This window comes from Embiotoca jacksoni, unplaced genomic scaffold (genome assembly GCF_022577435.1).
Source record: "Embiotoca jacksoni isolate LCO1_2020_lvr unplaced genomic scaffold, fEmbJac1.0.p SCAF_1, whole genome shotgun sequence".
NCBI lineage: Eukaryota > Metazoa > Chordata > Actinopteri > Embiotocidae > Embiotoca > Embiotoca jacksoni.
Genome location: NW_027185229.1, coordinates 20,290,001 through 20,306,548, shown reverse-complemented (window position 1 = coordinate 20,306,548; position 16,548 = coordinate 20,290,001). Strand labels below are relative to the sequence as shown.

The 16,548-nt window shown below is 37.3% G+C and overlaps 1 protein-coding gene across 1 annotated transcript in view; it reads right to left on the bottom strand.

Moving 5' to 3' along the window:
• Positions 1 to 280: 280 nt before the first annotated feature.
• Positions 281 to 16,548, bottom strand: part of LOC138196506 (protein phosphatase 1 regulatory subunit 1A-like) — a 30,868-nt gene continuing 14,600 nt past the window's right edge. Inside the window, exons 3-7 of the mRNA XM_069146611.1 lie at positions 11,089 to 11,126; positions 10,857 to 10,920; positions 7,954 to 8,136; positions 5,266 to 5,394; positions 281 to 3,658 (exon numbers count right to left, since the gene is read on the bottom strand). Of these exons, the coding sequence (XP_069002712.1) occupies positions 3,579 to 3,658; positions 5,266 to 5,394; positions 7,954 to 8,136; positions 10,857 to 10,920; positions 11,089 to 11,126 (494 nt within the window). The 3' untranslated portion in view covers positions 281 to 3,578. The remainder of the gene's footprint in view (positions 3,659 to 5,265; positions 5,395 to 7,953; positions 8,137 to 10,856; positions 10,921 to 11,088; positions 11,127 to 16,548) is intronic.

Sequence of the window (16,548 nt, the reverse complement as noted above, 5' to 3'; positions counted from 1 at the left end):
TCTCCGAGTGCATTGAATAATTCAACAGCTGAGAGCCTATTTTTAGTCAAAATCAACCTCGACTACATGCATGACCAGGGGTGCAATGATAAGTTCAACTTGAAATTTTTGGGGACTTTCTATTCACGCACCTTTTTTATTTATTTATGCATATATACATTTGGATAGTAAAGCTGATCCCAGTGTGTTCTGCTTTCTTGCACTCAGGGTGACTTCATGCTGACACACTAATTGTCAAACAGTCAACTAGACAGGTGTGACAGAAAAAAAATAACCAATCACCAATTTAAACATTTTATTGTATCAAACAAATTTAGATTACAGATGTAATCATCAATCAATTCAAGTCAAACTGGAACAAAAACTCCCCCGATTTGATTGATGTAAAGTACACTATTACCATTCAAAAACAGAACAAACATTACGTGGTCCATAGATACATTTTAGAAGAAAAAAAAAACATTAGCTTGGAAGGAATGTTTTACCGTCTTTCTTGTTCATTGTGGATAAAGTGGAGATTGTTGGCAACTGCATAAATAAACTGCTCATACTGTGGCTGATTATTCTGCTAAGGTGACATCAGTATTAGGGTGGCTTTAGTTTTCGGTTTCACTTTTGTTAATCTTTTTCTTTGAGACATGTCAAGTATGATGTGAAGGTTATATGGAAAGATTGTCACGTAATCTACATGATAATGTCACTTCAGCGATACAAATAACAGATGAAATGATAGCAAACATTTAAGAGTGTGGTGATGACTTTAAAATGTACTTGTTACCTATAAAACTAGAAATAAAAGAGAATGCAGCAATTACAATTTGTGTCTGGTATTTAAAATGTTTGATTTGCTGTTGAAATTTGTAACTCATACAAAATGACAGTAAATAATTTGGGCTCAGACAAAAAGTCACTGTACATTCAGTGCCATGCAAGAAGGTATTTGATGAGCAGGATTTGAATTCGTAAGCATTCATGTGTCAAAAATGAGGGAGCAAATTTTCTCCCTGGTGATGGATTCTGCCTTGTTAATCCAAAATATGGAAATGGTTCTGCAGACACAATCCTCCATTATTTACCCTGCTTGTCAACTAGATATTTACAACCACAAGGTTTGATTGTTTAAAAGTCTGGTTATCGGTGTATTACTGTAAACAGACATGTCTTTGATGTTATTTAGTGATTAATGAATTACTCACCACGTGGTTCAAAGCATATTTGATTCATAATACAATGAAGATAATGTAACTTTAAAGTCCAACTGAAATCACATTTAGTCATCACTTTTTGCAGTCTAAATTCATTTCAGTGTCTTTTTTTTTTTTTTTTTCTCCCTTTTAGTAGTTTTTATACTGTGAAAAAGAACAAATAAGGTCAGGAAATATCAGGAATGCTTCTTCCCGGCTAGATGTATGTCAGTGTCTGTTTTATTGACAGTAGCTCTGGCAGGACAACAAGAGACAACATCAACAAACTTGCCCTTTAGCTCACAAACCTACCAACAAACAGTTGTTAGTAGTGTGTGTGTGTGTGTGTGTGGGGGGGGGGGACTAAAGAGGACTTCCACAAGCACAACAATGCTCTGAAACCCCTTTTAGGTAGGTTTTCATGTGGTTTAATGTGCTGCAGCTGAGCTTGTTGGCTAAATCGCCCGCAAACAGATTTTACCAACAGATTTTACCGGTGAACTTTTCTCCGTTTCTTGCAGGACCTTGCAGTTCCTGTTGTTAAGTTAGATGAGCAGGAGAACAGTGATGTTGTGGCTTTATGAATATATTGTAGTAAGTGGATCGTCGCTGGGTTCAGCGTACATCTGACTTGGTGTCTGTTTTTTTTTTTGCGAAATCGCAGAGAACAGAGCAAAATAGGCGCAGATTTAAAAACTCCTCAAATGTAGATGAATTCAAATTCGTACTGTAATTAAAGGTAATTATGGTGGTGTGTGGGGAAAAAAATGCTTTTCGCTGCTGCTGCTTTTTTGCTGCAGTAACACAAGTGGCCACTGGAAAGAAAATAGCAACAAGACTAAGTGGTGGCATCCGAATCTTTTTCTTAAAATCGCATCCATCCTTTATGTATTTTGTTTAAAATCAAGCAATTTGATTGGCTTTGACGTTTTGTAACTATGACAAATTAATAATAATAAAAAAGAAAGAAATATAACTTCTTTCTTTTGGGTTTTATTCATCCTTAATAATAATAATAATAATGTTTTATGTACATATTTTGTGAATTCTGAATTCTGCTTTTCTGAAAACTGAACTCTGATTGGGTTATTTTTTTTCCAATCAAATCTGACATGATTAATCCAGAAGATATGCGTGGTGTTGCGGCTACAACTAGCGATTATCATGATTATTATGCACATTATCGTCTTAATTGATGAATTAATTGTTTTATTAATAAATTGTCAGAAAAGATATCCCTCACAGTTTCAGATTATTTAAAAAAAAAAAAAAAAAGTCTTGTTTTGTCTGACCAACTGTTCAAAACTCCAAACTAAGTTTACAGTTGTATAAGATGAAACTGTATCTACACAGAAGTCATGAGTATGTCATACAGGAGGCTTTCAGGTGCAGTACTGAGTTTTTTTTTAATTTTTTTATATAGTTATAATCATAAATGCAGAAAAATAGATTTGATGCTTAAAAATACACTTAAGGATAAATGCAAGCCATTACATTTCCTGTGTGTACACCTGGTCTGATAGAAATAGGAGCAGATCGATACAAACAACTGAAAAACATGGCTGAAATGCGTTCTGTGCAGACACAGTGCTGGAACCACAAAATTATGTTGTTGTTTTCTTAAAAAAAAATAAAAATACTCAAAATGTTTAATAAATTACCAAAATAGTTGTCTATTCATTTTATATCATTTGCCAAATTGACAAATTAATGAACTAATTGCTGTAGAAGAAATTCAATACCGTATTTGTAGATATCCAATCCAGTAGTGTAAAAATATGTAAGTATATGTATGTAAACTGTCAATTAACGCAGGTGCCTTCCTTTAATTTATAATTCAGCATCCTCTGTAACTCACTCGGACAAAGTGGTGGCATTCAAATTTAAATTGAGGGTTTTGGCTCAAGTTGTTCATGAATTACAGATATAGTTTTATTGCTTTGAGATGGAACAATAATTGCTGAAGTCATATGTAATGATAAAAAGCTGTCTAAATGGATTGCAAGTACAATATTTGTTGCCTTTGATAATTATTGAGGGGGACATTAAGCATGTGAGTCGTGATAGTTTGACCATGATTGTGACTGAGAAAAGACAGAAATAATCTCTGCCTGTTTGGTTCATACGTACATTAGGCTACGAGGTTTTACTTCAGTGCAGGGGAAGCAAGAACAAACCAATATCATTAAATAATTGTCCCTTTACACCAGATTGTTGACACAAAATAAATGTAGAAACCTTTGTTCTTGTTCTCAAGGTGTTAACTACGGCCTGACTGTAGAGGGATAGAGATGCCCTGATGTTCTGAAAAGTGAATCTGCAGACGCAATCTTCTGCCATTGTGTGGGGCTGACTGAGCAGACTGGACAGCATTGTGTTGTACAGAGGACTGCTCTACTTCTCTTTCTCCAGGCTGCATTTCTTCGTCTTCTCCTCAGCGGGCTGACTTGGATTGGGTGCTCCTGCTTTTGTGTCTGCAAAATAAAGATGGAGACATCAAAGACTGATAGGCAGTGAGCGAGAGAGGAGGCTGACTCTGGGGATTTTAATGGACTTCTGGAACTAAACGATAAACAATTGCGAACACTGCCATTCAGTGCTTCTTCAAGTGAATCTTTTTATTTTTCTAAATTTATTTTTCTGCAAGTCAACATTTAGTTAACATATATGCTTCATTGCATCTGACTTTAAGGGTTAGTGGTGTATTATGTAATATCAATATGTGATAGATATGAGGGACATGACTCCTGCTTATTTCAAGTCTTCTTTCCGGAGGGCCTTTATATTTGTTGCACTCTGGTGCTTATTCAGACGTGATACAAACATCACATTTACGCTGCAAGGTTTATCTCTGAAAGTGTTTTTTTTTTTAGAGTCACTTTTATGTAAAAGTCACAATGGCAATTTTACTGCTTTCTGGGTTTAAGAGGGTTGTGTGTTTGCGTGATGTAAATTTGATCATCTGACGAAGTCTGCGTATAGAGTAGGAATCAAGTTACTGTCAGGGCCAAGGAGCACGATTAACTGGAATGGAATAAACTACACACTGCCCTTCAACTAGAGCCTTACATCCCCCATGGATACTTTAAAGCATCAGTATTTGATGTTTTTTTTTTTATTTTTTTTTTTTTTATTCTTGTGACTGTTTAAAAAAAATAAAAAATCAGATATATATATTTATTGTGTTGTTGTGTTGATCAGTTTGCTGATTGTGTTCTCAGGTCTCTCTCTGAAAAGTAATTTTGATTTCAATAAGACATTCTGATTAATTAAAGATTAAATAAAATGTTAGAAAAAGCGCAGCTCAGTTGCACCTTACTTCGGTGCCCATGTCCTCCTTTTTATTGGATTTTAGCAGTTTAGACTCAAACACTTACAACCAATTCATTAAAATAAACTTTTTTTTTTTGGTAAAAATGAATCGTATCCTTTTAAAACTTTAACAACAAAGCAAAAATGTAATCATGAGTCAGCTGGTTTTCCCACTAGGGAATAGCGTTAATAATCCTCATGTCTGTGTGATTCAAAAAATGAACATCAAGTATAATTGTAAGCCTGCCACCATTATCAGTGTAAAGTGCCTTTACAGAGCAAGAATGTGAAGCCTAACAGGCATAGTAACAGCAACTAAGGAGGCCTATTGATAATTGAGCTGTGACACGTTAAACTTTATACAGTAATAATCCCATCAATGCTTTGTGACTGTACTGTACTTGTAGGTCATTAAAATTCATAATTAAAGTGCATATCAAAACAATAATCTAGTGTAGAGAAAAGAAAACAGCATATGCACCATTAAAGCTCAGCCCCACCCTGAACCTAAGTTTTCCACTTTAGTGTGTAGTAGTGTCCCAGGGTATTTGAGCCATGGCGGCGCTCTGTGAAGTGTGGATCAAAGCCGCTTCACAGATGTTTGTTGACAAGCCATGATTACATAAAACTGAGCCAAGCCTTTTGAACTGTTTAACAAACCTAAATAAGCCCTGCCTGGTGAATGCAGGATGAGGAGTCCCTTGAGGGAAAATCCAATAAGGCAGGAAAAGATTTGCGCGGAAGCGAGGTTCCTCTGACTCTTATGTACCTGCTTGTGCGTCGTTTTGTTGCGATGAAGGATCTGCTACATTGGCAACGCTGGAACGATCCTCTTTCTCCTTGGGGAGGGGGCACTCGAGTCCACCGGCAGCCTCTAATAGACTCTCCCTTGAGAACTCTGCAGGGGTCAGAGAGACAAACAGAGGATGAGATGGAGAGGGAGATAGGAGCTGATAAAAAAAAAAACAGACAGAAAAAAGAGGAAGCAGCGCACTTCATCATACAGAGGTGTTGGTAAAATGCCGACATTGGCTCCTGAATGATGTTAGTGTACAGAACTAACCCACCTCATCTCATCAATCAATCGATGTCAGCTGGCATTTATAGCTGCATGTTATTTACTCATGATGACTCAATTTAAAAGGCTGATCTTTCGTTGAATCCATGCTCGACTGGATTGGTGTTAATGGTCACTGATTTGTTTCCCCAAGCTTCCTCTTTTGCTCTATTCATCTGGACTGAGAACTTAATAATGCTGCTCTTTTATAAGGGGAACAATCCATAAAGAGTCTGCTCATCTTGTAATCTTGGACTATAGCTTTAAAACCTTTTACAGCACAGAAACATCTGTGTTCTAGTTACTGCTTCAGAGAAACAGCCCTGTCGACTCATACTGCATTAGTCCTGGCCTATTACTGATGTGTGTACAGTATGTGCTGTCCACTATGACCATCTAGCCGCCTGCCATTACAGTGAATTTTATGGCCTGAGCTGAAAAGCTGACCTCCGTTTTTTGTCATTAGAGGTAAAGTACTTGGCACAGAAAGGAGGCAGTATCTGCCAAGGTGGCACAGTGACCATGTGTTTCCATTAATGGAGAGGTTTGACATTTTGGGAAACACACTTCTTTACTTTCTTGAGATTTGATGAGGGAATCAATACCACTCTCACTCTAAAAATGTGGCTGGAGTAAACAGCTGGTTTACTTAGCATGAAACCCCAGCATCTCCAAACCACCACGTCAGAATTTATTATCGTACTTTTTATTAATTCAATCCATGCAAAACACAAAATGTGCTAATGGACGCTGTTTTACTGCAAACTGCTCCTGGCAAAGAAAAAGTCTGGCACACAACCCCTTTCAAATTTCTAATCATTGTTAGTGCCTTTTGACAGAACCAGGCTAGCTGTTCCCCATTGTTTACTGTTTTTATGCTTAGCTAAGTTACCTAGCTTCTGGCTACCTTCATATTTACCATACTGACTAGTAGATTGTGGTATCAGTTCACTAATCTAAATCCCAGCAAGAAAGCGAATAAGCGTATTTCTCAAAATGTTGAATATTTCCTTGAATTATTTCTTCCCATCCTCCCATCCTTCGCTTTTGCCTTTGTTTCATGTTTCCTCTTCCCACCTTTCTTCTAATCCCATCATGGATTTACATACATCCCTTCCAGACATTTTTCATGCTTCCGACCTCATTCTGTGGTTTACTTTCATCCGCCTTTACCCTATATCTACAACCTTCTCTCATGTTAGTGAGCTGTCTTTATTATTCCTGTTACTTTCTGCTCTCTCCTTATAATACCACACTGTACATTTTTCACAGGCCACATCAATGACCTCTTTATCTGTCTCACATCCTTCCTCATGTGCCATGTTTTTTTTTTTTTTCTAAACCCTTTCTGTTTCTTCAACCAACCTTTCGGCTCTGTTCATACATTAAACTATGGTCTTTATATGGTACCTAATGCCAGCTAGGCAACACTGACTGAAATGCAGAAGTAGAGTACTATATTTAAGTACAAACTTGAGGTTCTTGTACTTCACTTTTCCTTTAGTGCTACTTCTACTCCACTTGAACCACAGTTGTGGGGGCAACCCGTATCACACAACAGCATGTAATACAACCATCTGTCCACTAGAGGATTCTGTGTCAGTGTTAAGTTTTGCCCCACCCAGTCATGAAAAGTATCGTACCTTATATTTAGTCACAAAAAGTACTCGCTTAGGGTAGAGGAAAAGATTGTGGTTCAGGTCAATATTAAGGTTTTTGTATTTTTCGTAAATAACATTACGTACGTCATGCAAGGTACTCAACCACGAGGCTCCTGGTTGATGGTCTTGTGATTGTTCCATCCAACCATCCCTGACCTCTATCACTATTTGTACTTCATCACATTACCTGTTTCTTCAACTCTAGTCATACATTCGTGTACTTTTATCACCTGAGCGAGCTGAAATGTAACACTGACACGGTTTCCTCTAGTGGACTGACAGGTGTATTACACACTTTGATACCTGTGTGGTGGTTGGGGATCCTACGTGCACGGTTGGGAATAACAGAAGTAAACTACCACACCATACATAATACTATCTCCATCTCATGAGAAGTAGTGGGATATTTTTACATAGTTGTATTGCTCATCCAGTCCTTTACTTCCTACCTAAATACCACTGTTGAAATGTAATTTGATAAGATGCAGGTCCTCGTAGATAAATACTCATTCTGTCTTATACTTTTTGTTTAGTTCAGATGATCTAGAGGAAAAAAAAACATCAACATGAATGTATTAACCATGCAGGAAGGGTCTTGTTTGACTAAGTTTTAATTGTTACTTCTATTGGTGCATAAATTAGTACTGTAATATATTTTAAAGGTTTGTGTTGCTAAATGAGCAGCTGTAAGCACAAAAACCAAATTCTCTTTTTCACAGTCACCAAACATTTTCAGGACCTTCCATTTGGCAGCGCAGTTTCTCAAAGGCCTCGGCAGTGGCCTCGTCGTCGTGTGGGAGCTCCTCTCCAGTGGGAAAAGAGTCGGGGCTGGGCCGGTCCGACAGGCAGCTCTCCGAGGAGCACTCGTCACCAGCTCCCTGCTGCTGCCTGTACAGGTGGTGCTCCACCAGGAACTGCAGCTCTGGGAGCAGGGAGTTGGAGACAGAAGAGGTTAAAGAGAATCGGGGGAAGAGAAGATGAAAACGACAGAGAAAGAAAGTCAGATATAGAATAAAGAGGCAACGTTGCATGGAGGATTAGAGGGGAAGCAGCAGGTTTGTGGGAATATTGAAGTTGAAGTGAAAAGTAAAAAGCACAAAATCATTGGGGAGATGAGAGCAGAAGGAGGACAAGCAAGAAAAGAAAGTGGTATGAGAAGAAGGCAGCCAATGGGAGAAAAGAGGAATTAAGAATAGCACACAGGAAAACGATATGGAAGGAAGGAGAGTCAGTGTCGGAGGAAATTCAACAAGAAATTCAGCACATAGAAAAACATTGCATGCCACACATTTGGATAAACTGGCAGCATTTAATTAACCCCAAGCACTGTTTACAGTGAGGGGGCAGGTAAAGCCACATCAGAGTGGGGATATGATTTCTTTAATCTCCATATTTGGCCTCCATGATCCATGGTTTTATGAGTTTTAATTCCACTCTAGTGGGAAACTACAGCACACTGATTATCGCCTGGATTTTCTGCTGTAAAAGACTCATCACCCTTAAAGCAGTTTAGCTGCAAAACTAATTGAAAAACAAACATCCTGGAGCTTCATATTTTACATATCTCCTCATTATTGTTTTCTTGCTTCAATTTATTTATTGGAAATTATTCTGTTTTACTGCATACACTCTGGACAGAACCATTAACATCCTGTGTTTGTTTTTAATCGGAATGATGCACTTAAATCTGGATTTGCATTTGATTGCTATGACCAAATAACCTACAGCAATATTAGGTGTTAAAACACTTCTCAGGCTTTTTTTTTTGGAACCGAGCACCGAATGCTGCGAAAGGCCTATTGTTCTTCAAAGAATTCCTCTTCCCTATTATTCTCGTTCATTAAGCTGGTTGATCACATGAACCTAAATTCAGGTCAGAACAACCTTAACATGTTGATGATGATATATTAAGAAGTTCGTGCGACTTTGTAGAAGGGCGTCATCGTGGCAAAGCAGCAAAGTTTGATGTTTTCATATTTTGGACGACATGCTATAGTATGACTTGTTTTCATATTTTACACGTTATAATATGACTTTTTTTTCCTTATTTTGGACGACATGCTACAGTATGACTTTTTTATTTATTTTGGACGACATTAAAGAAGTATGACTTTTTGTGCTATTTCTGACATGTTATAAGTATGACTTCCATTCAACTTATGGCAGGCAACACAATGGTGCAGTTGTCAGCGTTGTTGTCTCAGTCTAAAGGTACTGGGTTCGATACCCGCCTGGTACTTTCTATGTGGAATTTGCATGTTCCTGCACAAGTAATAACCTAAAAGTAAAATATGTTGTCCAACATATGGATGACTAACTTATGCATGTAGTCCATGATGTAAAACAAACATCACGAATGTAGTTGTAAATTCAAGAATTACAAGCAAGAACATGCAATCCTCCACAGACAGAGTTCCTATCGAACCGAGTACTTCCTGATTGTGAGATGACAACACGAGCAACTGCAAAATTGTGCTGCCTTTGTTGCATGTTTGTCTAATTTATATAACTTTTAAACATTTTGTGGAAGACAACACAGTGGTGCAGTGGTTAGTGTTATTGCCTCCTGTTCAGAAGGTTCCAGGTTCAATTCTTGCCCTTGACTTGGCTTTTCACATAGGATGTTAACATCATCCTTTCCAGGGTGAGTCTCGAACCTGGAACCTTCCGACTGGAAGGCGATAATGCCAACCACTGCACCGTTGATCACTCTTCCATAACATGTTTAAAAGTCATATAGGTTATATAAGTCAGACAAGCATGCAATAAAGGCAGCAAAATGGTGCTGTTCCAAGCCAGCGTTGTCATCTCACAATCAGGAGCTTCTGGGTTCGATAGGGGGCCTGGAACTTAGTGTGGAGGATTGCATGCTCCTGCTTGAAAGTAAAGTTTTACATTATGGACAACATGCATAAGTTAATCATCCATATTATGGACTGCAAACAAACAATACTTTGAGAGTATTCCTTTTGCAGGAACATGCATAGTCTACATAGAAAGTCCCACATGGGAATTGAAACCAGGACCTTTAGACTGTGAGCTGATAATGCTGACAGCTGCACCACTGTGCTGGCTTCAACATTTTGAATGGAAGTCATACTTATAGCATGTCATCCAAAATATAACTTTTTTTTTTTCTTTTCACAATTTGGACGACATGCTATAGTATGATTTTTTTGTATTTTATTTTTTTTTATCATATTTCACACGACATGCTATAGTATGACTTTTTTCACATTTTGGATGACATGCTATAGTATGACTTTTTTATGATATTTCGGACAACATGCTATAGTATGACCAATGACCTTCTCCCTGAGAGGCACCAGCCCTAACCACTACACTATTGCGCTTGTGATACTGTGTCTTTCTTTTGTGCTTTTGAGGACATGCTATAGTATGACTTTTTTTTTCACATTTCTGAAGACATGCCATAGAGTGACTTTCTTTTCATATTTGGGACAACATCCTATAGTATGACTTTTTTTTCATATAGAAATGAAGTTACAGCATATATAGGAGCACAAAAATGTACTTTTGTCATTTTGTCATGGCCATCAAAAGTGTGATCTAACAGACAAAATGTTAACATCACATATACAGCACAGTAGTGTTGATGGCTGGACCTGTAAGAGACTCTACCTTTCATTGTAGGTGTTCCCTTTTGCCCTTTCCGCCGTTGTCGAGGGGAGTTTAACAAGGCTGCCTGTAAAATATCAGAATTGCATCAGCTGCACAGAAAGCACCAAGAGAAAAGAGATTGTTTCAACACAGACAGAGGGGACTTTTAAAATGGAAAACAGAATTCATCTAATTGTATTTCTATAATCTTGTTTCAATAAAACTGACTTCAATAGAGCATGAATTAGATTACCTTGTACAACTGGTTTGGGAGACGATCTTCATCTATTTCTGTGAAAAAACAAATAATCAATTCGATACAGCACACAATAAATAAGTGGGAAACAAACAGTTTGAAGCACAAACACAATGAACACACTAAAATATGATACACTAACTTTAACAAAACTACACAGTCCCACACAGTCTCTTTAGTGCATCACTACTGTAGTTGAAGGCTGCAGAGCAGAGTGGATATAAGGTGACCTCCAGCCAGATGGTTATCTGACATACAAGCTGTGTTGCAGAAATGTTATCTCCATCTCTAACAAGCATTGTGGGTGTGATTATTGTATTTATCTTTTTCCCTATAATCTATTAATTAAAAACGATTTTTGCCAACAAAGAGGATGCTGATGCGCTTTCATTATGTTCCCAAAAAACCCTGCATACAGCCAACTGCTGTTAACAGATAAACAATGAAACACCTTTTACACGAAACTCCTGAAGGGAAAAACAGTACAGTGGATCTCTGGAGCAGAGTTGATTAATATGCTTAAAAGCAGACAATAATGGAAATACATTTATTTACATTAATTAATAAGTACTGTAGGTACTATTCTAAGGTTTTTGATTTTATGTCACTTAAATTAATATTATCAAATGTAAAACACAATGCATTCCTATACAGTAAGTTAAACCATTCATTGGTATAAAAAAGGAGTGAAATTATTTTTACTGCAGCAGGCTACACCAGTAAAATGCAGTTTAAGTGTTAATGCATCACTATTAATAACCCAGTGAAATTATAACCCAGACCAAGCAAAGTTCAGCTGTACAGGGAATCCTTTCACTTTTGTCATTTAAGTAAAAAAATTTCTGCTCATATTCATTATTTATTTTAATATTTCTTCCACTACAACAATACAACTACAATAATATGCAATGTTGAGAAAGCCCAACACATTATTTAGTATGAAGCTCATATGAGCTTCACTGGATGAAAAAAAAAGCTCCATAAAAAAAAGTCAATAAACATGACCCTGTGGTTACGCCATGAAAGGACCAAAATAGAAAAAAGTATCTGTTGACTGGAGTACAGTGAAACAATTAACTGTGATCAATTGTGAGTGTTGAACCTGAATCCAAATCTGCATTTTAAAGCCTTGACATTTTTTTTTCTAGGACACCACCTTGTTGCTTGGCAACCGATGCATCCCAAGGCACTGGGAAGGCACTGTGTTTTTGTACACGAGTGCCAGCGAGCATATGCATATATTATTCCAAATTAAAACTATGCACTAAGCTGTTCAAAATGCTAGTAATGTGCTGGTTTCTTTATTCCTCTATTTCTCTCTGAACCAAACACCAACCCAATGGTGAATAAAAACGTGACATAAAAGCCATTAAATTTCAGTTTGGGAAAGATTTATCTTTCTTGCTGTAGACAGTGATGCCTGAAACTGAATTTTAGTATCTCCCAGAAGTTTAGAAAGGTTCATACAACCATTATGGATTTTTCTCCAAATCAATCCCAGGAAATGGGACATTCATGGACTGTCCTTCAAGTCACTGAGTAAAGCCTACGATCTATAAGATGGTACTTGACAGACAGATGTAAAATAGTCTGAAATGAGAGTTTCCCACTAGTGCAAAACGCCAGTCATTCCAAACATTTTGTACAACAACAAAAAAAGCTGTCAAACTGAGGCAGTAAATATCACAACAGAAAATACAGCATATTTTTAACACTATAAAGGCGAGGATAAATAAAAAATAAATTATTGCATTTCAATAAGAGGGGTTAACTTATCAAGAAATCTATGGAGTAAAAAAACATGTAGCTCCTACATTGGCCATCTTGTACACAGAGCCTTTTTGGTCAGTGCTAAGGTCAGCAGCTAAAGTTTTGGCCTTAGCTTGGCAGTCAATTTGTTGTTGTTGTTTTGTTTTTTTACTTATTTAAGCTGTTAGTTGTTTCTTTAGTTTAATTATTGTTAATCTTTTGTAAAGATTAAATTTACAGATAAATAACGATATTGGTTCAATTCCAATGATGATAGTTCTAACTGCAGAATCAATTTAACACCTGCTTTGAGATACTGTAATTAAAGAAAATAAAGGTGTCTTTATCCTTAAAACATGGACTCAGAATAACCTGTATAGATGATGATTAGGTATGTTTGTGCAGAAAAGTTGCAATAAAACTGGAGCTTAATTTTTTTTTTTGATGTCTTTGTTTTTAAGTTAATGTTTACAATAGTGCGTAGGATGAACACACTGTAGCTGAAGACTAAAAAAAATAACAGTGCAGCTGTGGTTTAAATTGAACAAACAACAATGTTATTATTATTGTTAGTTGCAGTAGACATGGTTCAAATATCATTTGGGTCCAGGAACATAAAATGTGGCGTTCACACGGCTGATATTCAGATTGTTTTGTCTGCGTGTTGAGCCCATCTGTGCTGCAGAATGAGAAAAAAAGCCAATGAAAAAAAGCCTTTCCAGCAGTGATGAGTCTATTACTGCAACTCCCAGCTGACTGAGTGTCTGACACAAAGCCAGATGAAAATACAGAGGGTCTTCTGATTCTTTACTCTGCCAAGTCGCTCCAATTTAGCTGTCTCCTGTATAGTAGCTGGTGTCAGGTTGTACTTGCTCAACTGCATCTTATGGGAAAAAATTATGATAACTGCTGCAACGTGTGTTAAATGAAAAAGAGATAGAGATCTACACACAGCCAGTCATGCATTTGAAAGGCTTGTTTTATGTGTTGGGTTTTTTTTTTTGCAGTAGTTTCCTGTTGCTAGGAGCAAAGAAAGTGAGGCAGGGTGGCTTTCTCTTTATGCAAAAATAATAACAAGTGGGCCCTTTCTTTTAATTGTCATCCCCCTCCCCTGCCAGTTGGAGTTTAAACAAACGAGCCACTAAATGCACATCTGATGCTGGTCTCTCTGAAGAAATAAAGAACTAAAGACCTAATGATAGTACGATAAAAATGTAGACATCAAGGCTTTGAATCACAGTGTAAAGCAAGACAAAACAAGACATTTTGTTCATGATAATAATCAGGAAGTCATCATAAAAAAGGCTTTTCTGAAGTCTAGAAAATATACTTATCAATGGGGTTTATATTCAGAGCATCACCTATTAATATCTATAAAATAAGATATTTTATGTGTTAATATGAATTACACAGGTATCAGTGTGAATTTTAATTCCTAAATGCATGTTTGGAGAATATGCTTCTTTGCTTTCCTGTCAGCAGTCAGTTGGCTTAGCTTGGCACAAACACCGTCCAGTCAGGGGGAGCCTGCTGACCTGGCTCTCCCTAATGGTGTTGTTTTTACACTTTGGTTTTTGTGATATCATTTACTGGTCCCACCTTTAGTAGAAACACAATATACCAAGACCACACCATGTGAATTTTAATGCTGATCTGCCCTTTTTCTCTCTCTCATTCCCTTTCAAGTCTCAAGTGTCGACTAATCAATGCAAAAGTGCCCCTAAAACCTTTTAAAAATAAATAATGACATTTTAGAGAGCGAAGATGCACAATATGTAGAAGGTAAAATAAACACTTCTGTATCAAATTCATATTTTCAGCTAAAATGTGAATTATGTTCATGTCATACCTTAAAGAGTTATGGATGTCTTCATTTCATAATAATGCTCAGTTCTGCTTTTGTTTTGTTTACATTTTAGTTTATCAAAAACCCAGTTTGGACCAGTCGGTTTTATTGCTGAAATCTAAGCAATAAATATTTGTGCCTACATGTGTCATATTCATAAAGGTCTTCATTTAAAGATGAAACAGTTCACGTTGTATTTCAGTATATTTTTCATGACTTGCTTTGATTTTTATACGATATGTCAAAGTGTTTATAGAGGAAGCACACACTCCATCACAGAGAGCCTGCTGGTGCTGGTGGGGATTTAGTGCATCTTTTATTAATTGTAATGAACTCAAATGTTCTATTTTTGTTTAGCTTTGTTTGATATGACTCAAGTTGTCTCTTTGTCTCTCTCCAGGAATCAGCCAAGACACGCAGCCTCCCAAAAAACGGGATCTTCTTCGCAGAAAACTCAACTCAGCCACCGTCTCGTGAAAAATTCTACTTCCTCATTATTTATCCCGCAGCCTGCAGAGGCCTGTGCATCTGTGACTGTTCATCTGAACTGCTTTTGGGGTTCACAGGGCAGAGCAATCTGCAGTGCATTAAATAATGCAGGCCCTGTCTGATGTGGGGCACACCATTACTGCACCAGCACAGCTCCTCTCTCTCATCATCATATCTATTCCTCTCCATCCCCCTTTTCTCTGGCACATCCTCGTTCTCTCTCTCTCTCTCTCTCTCTCTCTCTCTCTCTTTCTCTCTCTCTCTCTCACACAGACACACACATACTGTACAACTGGAACTCTGTCTCTGTCTGATTTGATGTCCGTCTTTGCCTCTGCCAGCCTGAGTTGTTGCTGTAATCTTGTTTCAATATCTGTCCTCTTGTCTTTTGTTACTGGCACTTCTGTCTCAGAATTTCTAGTTTCTAAGGCGCATATAGACAGCGAGCTGCAAACCAGTGTGACATTTAATACAAGCCAATCAAAAAGACACAAGTGGCACAGCCATACATTACTCCCCAAATATATCTGCCTATCATTGCCTAATAATGGTCATCACCCAGATTTGGACAAGATGGTGTTCAGCAGTTATAATGTTTACCGTGTTCACCAAATCTTAATGTAATGCAAATATTTGTTAATTAACACAAAATAAAGGCTGTGTTCCGAGTGGCGTAATTAACTATTAACACTCGCTATTTTGAGTGTATAAGTGCGTTGACACTGTTAAGTACAGAAACATGCTACGAGTACCCGGATGATGCATCATCAAAACTCAAAATGGCCCAAAAATTGACGGTGAAACTCACCCATTATAATTCACTCTCCACTCTAAAAAGTTGCTATCATGGCTACGCAGATGAAGGGGCGGGTCAACCGACGTAACAACGATGTTAGTATTTTTTTCCCAAATCCCTCTGTAACCTCTGCTCTTCTGCTCTGCTAGGACCATCAGCTGTTTTTAGTCAATTGCATGATATGATTTTATTTTTCATGTAGAGTTTCATTTATACGGACATAAAGATAACAATCTAACTTACGTAAAATCAGTTAGCCTGCAAACAGAGTAATGCAATGATAGTAAATTGTTCAAATAAATATAATAAACAACACACTTTCTCTTTGCCTATTAGGTTTTTATTCTGTCCCTCAGTTTCTTCTTGTTCTTTCATATTCCCATTCCTTCACTTCAAAAATGATTTCTTCTGCACGACACTTCACACACTCTTGAGTTCCCTCTTTCTCGCTTCTTCTCTTCTTGTCTCTGATCTGCTAAGCAGCGAGGATTGTTGAAGGTTCTCTCCGCACTTTCATTTGGAGATCAAGGTTAACTCTGACACATTTCACTGTTCGATGGCTAATTACTGAATCAAA